This window comes from Chiloscyllium plagiosum, chromosome 18 (assembly GCF_004010195.1).
Source record: "Chiloscyllium plagiosum isolate BGI_BamShark_2017 chromosome 18, ASM401019v2, whole genome shotgun sequence".
Classification (NCBI taxonomy): Eukaryota; Metazoa; Chordata; class Chondrichthyes; order Orectolobiformes; family Hemiscylliidae; genus Chiloscyllium; species Chiloscyllium plagiosum.
The window spans coordinates 11,039,305-11,048,757 of NC_057727.1; the positions used below are offsets into that span (position 1 = coordinate 11,039,305).

General features: G+C 40.1%; 1 protein-coding gene across 1 annotated transcript in view; it reads left to right on the plus strand.

Annotated features, from left to right (window-relative positions):
- The first annotated feature begins 2,592 nt into the window (after positions 1-2,592).
- The window catches only part of LOC122559242 (uncharacterized protein C3orf62 homolog), a 9,595-nt gene continuing 2,734 nt past the window's right edge, over positions 2,593-9,453 (plus strand). Inside the window, exons 1-2 of the mRNA XM_043708623.1 lie at positions 2,593-3,008; positions 5,710-5,813. Of these exons, the coding sequence (XP_043564558.1) occupies positions 2,593-3,008; positions 5,710-5,813 (520 nt within the window). The remainder of the gene's footprint in view (positions 3,009-5,709; positions 5,814-9,453) is intronic.

Genomic DNA, 9,453 nt, shown 5'->3' on the forward strand with positions numbered 1-9,453 from the left:
TGAGCACTGTCCGATCGACAGGTGTATGCTCCTCCACCTTCTTCAAGTCAGTGGGCAGCTGCTGAGGCCATAGTTCCTAGATTGGCTGGTCCCTGAATAGGCCTTAGGCCGAAGCCAGCATGAAGATCCACCAAGAGCAAGTCAGCACAACCAAATGATCCTCCAACGTCCAATCACGATCCAGTGATGATCTCAACTAGCTCTGATGACTCTCAACTTGACACCCGTTCTGATAAGAACAGACACTTGATCTTAGCCAAAAGGCTGAGAAGCAGGTATAGCACCATTGATGAAGAGAAATCAGAGTTATGTTTTGAGTCCAGTATCCCTTCTTCAGAATGATAGAAGCTAAGGAAAGATGGTATTTATGCTGATGTCAGAAAATGGGGAGACAGAGGTAAAGAGGGAACCCAGAGAGAGAATTAGAGATAAAAGGTTCGGCAGACAAAGGGATTGTTGATAATAAGCCAGGAAAGAAAAGAAGCTTGATGGGTGATCATGGAGAGACTATTAGTAGTTGAAAATGGGTTGGCTGAGCTGAAAACAAACCCTGTCATGACAGGATCTGAAGTGTGGGATAAGCAATAGATGTGGAAGGAGGTGATCACGCTCTAAAATTGTTAAACTCGATGTTGAGTCCTGAAGGCTGTAAGGTTCCCAAGGAGATGAGGTTTTGTTCATCTAGTTTGTGTTGAGCCTCACTGGAGTACTGCAGTAGGCCTGGGACAGAAATGCTGACATGGCAATATGACAGTGTGGTGCTGGAAAAGCACAGCAGGTCAGGTAGCATCCGAGGTGCAGGAGAATCAACATTTCAGGCATGAGCCCTTCATCAGGATTGAGGCTTGTGAGCCAGAGGGTGTAGAGAGATAAATGGAAGGGGGTGGAGCTGGGGGAAGATAGCTGAGAGTGCGGTAGGTAGATGAAAGTGGAGGTGACGGTGATAGGTCGGAGAGGAAGGTGGAGTGGATAGATGGGAAGGAAAATGGACAGGTAGGACCCTACAAACAGACAGGATTAATGTGGATTTCACTAGTTTCCTCATTTCCCCTCCCCCCATCTTATCCCAGATCTAACCTTTCAACTCGGCACTGCCCTCTTGACCTGTCAAAGTGTTGATTCTCCTGCTCCTTGGATGCTGCCTGACCAGCTGTGCTTTTCCAGCACCACACTCTCGACTCTGATCTCAAGTATCTGCAGTCCTCACTTTCTTCTCATGGCAATATGACAGTATGTTGCAGGCAAGTGTCTGTAAGTTCAGGATTATTTTTACAGATCTATTGTAGGTGTTCCACAAAGCAGTTTCCCAGACTGTCTCCCCAGTGTAGAAGAGACCAAATTGTGAGCAGCGAATACAGAGGACTAGACTAAATGGAGTGCAGGTAAATTACTGCTACCTAGAAGGTGTGTCTGGGGCCTTATATAGTGAGAACAGAGGAGGTAAAGGGGCAAGTGTTGCACCTTCTGCAATTGCATGGAATTGCATAGGAATGATGGAAGAGTAGACCTGGTCCCTGAGAGTGCTGACAAGGGAGGGAGGGGGAATGTGTCTGGCAGTGGTGGAAATGGCAGCTTATGATCTTTAGGATGCAGAGACTGTTGGGTGGCAAATGAGGATTGGGGGCTGTATAATTATTGTGGCAGGGAAGAGAAGCATTGAGGGCAAACGCATGGGAAATGGGTCAGACAGAACTAAGGGTCCCGTCAACCACAGTAGCGGGGAATCCTTGTTTGAGTAAAAAGGTGAACATTTTTGAGGGCCCCTTGTGGCATCATTAGAACAGATGTAATGTAGTCAGAGAAACTGGGAGAATAGAATGGAGTCCTTACAAGAGGTAAGGTGTGTGGATGGTTAGTCATGGGTATTGGTGTGATAATTGATAAATACCATCTTTCCTAGCTGCTGTCTGTTCTGAAGAAGGGTCACTGGACTCGAAATGTTAGTACTGTTTTCTCTTCACAGATACTGCCACACCTGCTGCGTTTCTCCAGTAATTTGTTTTTGTTTATTTCAGATCTCCAGCATCCATAGTTCTTCATTTTATTTTTACCAATGGATTATTGTTGTGTTCAAGGAAACTGTATCACACTGCCTTGCTCCATTCTCAATCATCACCCCTATTTCTTACCAGTGCGTGTACTATGACAATAGCAACTTGGTAGTTGTGACCATGTTATATTATTCCTACTCCTTCTGTACTATGTGTAATTATGCAAGGGTGTTTCTGTGGGGTAAGGTGTGACAAGAGAGAAGGTAAATATTTTGATTGATGAGAGTCTCTGTTTTAGTTATAGAGATCAATGTTGATCATCTTTGATCGTTATGACTCCAACCCCATAATTCTAACACAGTTCTAATGCATAACAATGAAAGCTTATAAAACTCAATGAAGTGAAAGTATCAGACAATTCACAGCCATTTTTACATAAACATTCAACAGTATGCTGATATTTTTAACTGGTGTAAACAAAAACTATTATTAATCAATGTTTTATTACTATTTCCCTGTATCTTCACATTACTCTTGTACATGTTTCTAATGCAAAGAAGTAAATTAGATTTTGTTATGCTTTTCCATACAGTGAAATAAAATGTCTGAGAAACTGAAACAGTGCAGGGAAGACCTAGCAGCTGCTCTGGACCGAGCTCTAGAGGACAACATTGTATCTCCTGTGTTCTCTTCAGATCCTGAGTGGCTTGAGTCAGGAAGGTTACTGCAACCAAACGCTGGTGCATTCATTAACCATCCCATTGCTAGAATGTATCCACCTTTCAATTCGCCACATCTCACGCAGCCAGTTCTGCAAGTATTATCTGAGAGAGGACCATATTACTGTGTGCCTGCAGAACTTGCCCTGATGGATTGCAATAACATTTCCTTTAAAGTAAAACGGCTTGTTTTTGGAAATGCGGAAGGCTTAGTGCTGAATGCTAATGTTCCAGTGCCTGATGGTCTCTTTGAAAATGGTTGTGAGAACACAGATAATTTTACACAAGAATATATCAGGTACTGAATAACAAAGCTAGGAATTGTAAAATTTTCTGACGTTGATCGTACATCTTCCCATCTCACATTCATAAGATGATGTCTCAACGCATTTTAGAATACAGAGAAATGGATTACATGAGCAAACAGTAGTGATAGCAAGGCTAGGACAAGAAAACCACGAGGAGACCAGCTCCTGGAAGGATCTGATTAGACAAGGGTAAAAAATTCAAATAGTATGATTGTAGTAAATAAGTGGTTGTCAAGTTTAGATTGGAAAGTCAAAGGTTAAAAGTCCTCTATGAAAGGACAGATTGATATGTGCTCCGAGACGAGTTTGTAAAGGTTAGGTGGGTTGAGGTCGTTCTGCAATTGGGAACAATAGTAATTTTGAAATTCAAGTGCAGTATACTGAGTATACTAAGACAAGTGCAGTAGTATAGAGCTTCGGATATGCTGTATTTTCATGAATGAGACACTTTTGTTTGCAAGAACACAGGATGTAATGCTTTATAGAAGTTGAGTTTTCAAAAAAAACTGAAGCAGAAGGTGAGCTTGTGAAACAAATAGGGATTTCAAGTTTTGAAGTGAGGAAGGTATGAAATAGGGTTTCAGCAACGCAAGAGGAAAATATAAGCAGATACGGAGATAACATGGAGATAGAATAAAGCAGCCTTCATAATGGGATAGATGATTAAAGGGAGCTAAGTGCAGAATCAAGCAATGCACCAAGATTCCACATCTTCTGAATACATAATGTTGATGTGGTAGTTAGATCATTGGGGTCATTCTAAGAAGCACCGAAATGTTGCCAAGAGACAAACTCTTGGACATGCTGATATTTAGTAAGAGGAGATTTTAGCTCATGCAAAAAATTTGATATCAAACTAGCAGTTTGGAAAAGGAGAGGTAAGAACATTAGAGGGCACTGCAAGCAATGTAGGATTTAAGTTAGGTATCAGCGTGAAACTAGAAAGAAATCTTGGCATTGGACTGAGGAAAGACAGCCAAAGAGGATCTGCTGGTCTATGGCATCAAGAGGAAAAGGAAAGTTCATGCATTGGTCTTGGTCATTTAGATTTTGAGTTAGATTTTGTCAGTTCTTAAATCCCATTACTCATCTAAAAACAGGTGCTACTGCAATCGGGCAAGCATTAGGACCTTGGAAAGTGGCATTTTGCTGGGGCTGCCATCCAATTGAGGATGATAATTGCCGCGGCTGAAGTTGTGTAATAAGCAAGATGATATCTCAATATCAAGGAATCCTCCAAGATGTGTAAGATTTCCTGAGCATGACAACATATGATTTACGGACCTTAATAAAAAATGCAGAATGCAGTAGATGTTTAATTTTTATTCTGTAAGTTAAGGAGACCTGCATTTTATAATATATTGTCATTGTTTGAATGTTTAAATGTCCATAATTGTGTATTCTTTTTATTTTATACTTTATTTTAATTATTGTCTATTGTCGGACTTTGGCTCAATCTACCAACTTACTTTCCTCTATGTGTGAACCAAGTCCTGCGTGTTCTTTAAATGAAGCAATAGGAGAAGATATTCGGTCTCACACTTTTAGTTTATTTTAGCAGGAAGTGGATAAAGCATACAGAGCTCTGGGTCTAGACCTTCCCATCCCTGACAAACAGCAGAGTGTGTCAGTTCACGAAGTCTGACCCCTATCCTGCCCCTGACCCAGTCTTTTATACAGTACAAAACGTCATGTAATCACAGAACATTTTGCAAGCATTGAGGTGTGGTTGTCTTCTTGATTGACTGTTGACCTGACTCCATTCTCCGCCTTCTCGCGTTCCCGAATATCTGACCCCATGTGACCTCCTTCTGCAGGTGGTGGCGCGAAATAGTTCTTGTTTTTTTTACCACAGCTTACAACATGTCCTGCATCTGCACTCACAGGGCGGCAACACCCCCGCTGTCTGCCTCACTCTCCCAGCCGCTACCAAGGCCGCCAGTACACACTGCTCTTTATTAAAAGTCATTCCTATTGTGTGTTTACATCAGCATATCTTTACAAGTCAGATGTACTCAGTACTTTTCCACTGTCTGTTCGTACATACAAGGGTTACACTACACACTGTGCTAGTTAATGGTTAAGTATAACATACTTAAGTATAATAAGTACTGAAACAAATCTATCATTAAAGGCTTCTGAATGCCTCAAACTAAGCCATATATTTACACTATACTATGTTAAATTGCTTGTTTTATTTGTAATGTCAGAATTTTGCACCCACTGATATGATCTTTCAATAAAACAATTATCCATCCAAGCCAGAGTCAGACAAGAACCCCCAACAAACACTGCTTCCAGGGGAAGTGCCTTTTTAAATCAAGGAGCATTCATCAAGGATGGCACTACCCCTGCCCATTATGACTGTAGAGGTGGGAAGTGGCTTTTAATTGGGTCTCTAAGTGACCACCTAGTAGCTGAAGTGCTAAGATTTTGTAATTGGTAATATGCTATGGCAGGAGGAAGATACCAGACTCTTTTTCGTGTGCAGCCTTCCCAATGCAGTAGCACCAACACTTCACCCTCAGCTTGTTGGCAAACAACTGCAAAATGTTGGCCTGATATTTGTAATTTGAGTTAAGAGTGTTGGTACTGTGTGGTGAGCAAAAAATAGTGTTGAGCAACTCAGATAAGCATTATTTTTCTCATACATTCATTTAAATTTGAAAAATGCATGTCCTTTTTCCAAAGTTCTTCACAAGAAGCCAACAATTATGCATGTCTAGAAGCACAGGGAAATAGTTCTCCAAGCAATTCATGTGAGGAACTGACCAAGAATCTTCTGGAAGTTATAGGTAATTGCTGTCTATTGCCAGAATTGCTCCATTATTTAAGTAACACTCATCAAAATTAGGTTATTTGAATATTAGTATATAAAAACTATTCCCAAGGGTGTCCTTCGTACAGTATTTTAATTAAAATTAGCAACTGTCAACATATCAAACTGTAACATTTCATACCAATTCAATCAAAAAATGTAATATTTCAAAGCATAAGAGATGAAAAAATGGTAAGACCATGTTGCAAGTAGGCCAAACACTGAATGCATTTGGACAACTTTATATCCATGATTGTGAACCTTGAGTACTTTGTACAGGCTTTGTACAACACAAAACACCTCAAGACTTTTACTTTGTTATGATAAAATTGACAAAATATTTTGGCAAACAATATTTGTAATGGTAAAAAGAGAAATGCTTTTTTTCCATGTTTTGTAGGACACCATTACAAACTTGAGAAATAGGTTATATTGAATTTAGAGATGAAAATGTGTTGCTGGAAAAGTGCAGCAGGTCAGGCAGCATTCAAGGAGCAGGAGAATCGACGTTTCGGGCATGAGCCCTTCTTCAGAAATATTGAATTTAGCCAATCTACCTGGTCATTGTTTCCTCTTTGGTAAAAACAGGGACTGCAGATGCTGGAAACCAGATTCTAGATTAGAGTGGTGCTGGAAAAGCACCGCAGTTCAGGCAGCTTCCGAAGAGCAGTAAAATTGACGTTTCGGGCAAAAGCCCTTCATCAGGAGTATTCCTGATGAAGGGCTTTTGCCCGAAACGCCGATTTTACTGCTCCTTGGATGCTGCCTGAACTGCTGTGCTTTTCCAGCACCACTCTAATCTAGAATATTGTTTCCTCTTTGCCTGGCTATTCTTAAATAGTGGAGTGACAATATCAAGAAACATACTGTTCACATACCACTCACTCTTGCAGATGTACTGCAGTGATGCCAACTGCTGCTCAAATTCCAAAATCGGAATCCTCCAGGTATTGAAATTTTCTGATCAAGAGGTTGTCCAGTTCAGAGAAACGTCCTGTTGTTCTCTCGTGGCAAGACATAAGTCTTATATGAGACAAAGGTGCTATGCCTCTCTCATTTTATTAGACTAACTGAACTTAGCAACAATAAATTAACAACTCAGTTTCTTTTTTAAAGCTTTAGTGTTTAGTCTTGGGAACAGTGTATCCAGTCCTGCACCTTGTCCATTAAAACCACTTTTCCAACTTTCCCCAAGTTTCTTATAGTCACTGCAGTCAAATCATACTAACCTGCCTTAATAAAAACAAATGATTTTCACTTTATATTTGAACAGTACATTTAAGATTTCCTAGATGCTAATAACCTGCAGATTTCTAATTAATTTCTCTTGCTTTGGAAGCTGCACAAATTAAATTTCTGCTTAGGAACTTTATTTCCTGAAATACTCTGAAAACTTCCTTTCTGAGAGAGAAACTATCCCTCACACTCTTCAAAGCTGTGGTTGATTCTTTAGTCAATAATGCTTTATGTCTACCCTTATTGATCCCTTTTCTATCTTTTATACTGGCAACAGGGAGACAACATACCATCCTGGAATCTGGTGACAGCCATGGAATTTCCTTATCCCTATACTCTTCCATTATTCTTCCTCCCTCTGTATAGGAGCCACCCACAGTCTCACTAATTGGTTCTGACTGCGTTCTCCCGACAAACTACATCCTCACCAGTATCCAAAATACCAATCAGTAAGCACAAAAGACTCAGGAGACTCCTACACTGCTTGGACTGCCTAGCAATCACTCATTATCTCATTACCTGTACACCTCTGTCAGTCATGATATGACCTAAACATTATATCCACATAGTCTTCTGGCTTGTAGAAACACAACAGTAACTTGAACGGCACCTCTGCTTCTAAAATCCAGAGTTCAAGGTTGTGCAGCCCGTGGCATATGATGTGTCCATGACTTGTAAACTCAACTTGGTAGAGGTGACCTGGCATCCCATAACCTATAAGACTACTTATTAAAACTAGAAAGGTAGAAAGATTTGCCAGTAGTTACCAATCAGATTCTTCCTTCTACCAATGTAATTTGTACCAAGTACAGGAAGATCTCCCAATGCATACAGCCCAGTGAGAGCACTGTTTTCAGTCTCAGTCTGCTCTACCCTTGCATTGTTTACAACCACACCCCTCCCTTCCATCATCACCCAGCATTAATGAATGACTCACTGCAGAGTCTCTCAGTATCTTTATTGCTTTACATCCTTGATGTTGAGTATATGAAAACACCTGTTCTTTTGAGTAAAATGTTCAAAGCCTCCAGTGGTCTGATTCTCTTTATAAGTACAGGAAGAAGAATCTTCTTGACTGTCCATAGCCATCTCTCCCTACAAAGTAAATTCTAAGGAAACATTCTCTTTGTACTGCAGCTATAGTTTTAATATCTATTTCCTTTCCTGCAGTCCACTGTTATGAAGGTTCCTTGGACATTCCTACTCTGCAATTGATTTCCCATTTAGTTTCCAGCAATTGGCTTTGGTATGTATGGTTTAATTACAATGGAACCATGTTATTTATATTACTTTTTATTTCTGGCTTTTCTCCTTTATTACTTCAGCATTCTTCTGTTTGTTCTCTAATACTACTACCTTCTCCATCCTGCAAAGTTTCTATTCCTCCAAGTTCCTCGTGAACTCCCATGTAACCAATTCCCCACACATAACTGTTTGTGTGAAATATCATAGGTGTCTACTAAAACTGCTCCTTCTCAGATCTTTGACACAATGCTCATCTAAATAGGTTTTTGGATTTGCAGGAATGCAGTTTCTGATTTCTTCTGTAGTCGTAACTTGCTTTTAAATTCTCAAAATTTGTTCCAACTTCGATGATTGAAATTACTGAGTCTACAACATTTAGATTTCTCTTGCAAATTTATACATCTAATTGTTCTTTTTCTTGTAGTTCTAAGTTTTAATTGATAAGTTTCAGTGATGAGCTTATAAACATTGAGTAAGGCGTTTTTGTGCTACAGTGATAATATAGCACAAGGAGCCAGTAAGGCCTTAGTTCAAATTCCTCTTGTTCCAAAATTGTGTAATAACACATCTGAACAATTTGATGAAAACAAAACTCCATGATAATAAATATTTTAAACACTTTCATAATCTTTAGTTTGTCTTTCTGAAAAATGTACACACACAGTCATAGCTGTACCTGTCATAACCCTTTATTATATTAAGGTCTAAACAATATTTGGCTACCTTGCTGCCCAGCTAGGTTTTCAAGTTAGGGGAAATATCGCGGTAAGGATAAGCCAGGGAATTATAGAACGGTGAGCCTGACCTCAGTGGTGGGCAAGTTGTTGGAGGGAATCCTGAGGGACAGGATGGACATGTATTTGGAAAGGCAAGGACTGATTCGGGATAGTCAACATGGCTTTGTGCGTGCGAAATCATGTCTTACAAACTTGAAGATGTAACAAAGATTGATGAGGGCAGAGCAGTAGATGTGATCTATATGGACTTCAGTAAGGCGTTTGACAAGGTTCCCCATAGGAGACTGATTAGCAAGGCTAGATCTCATGGAATACAGGGAGAACTAGCCATTTGGACACAGAACTGGCTCAAAGGTAGAAGACAGAGGATGGTGGTGGAGGGTTGTTTTTCAGACTGGA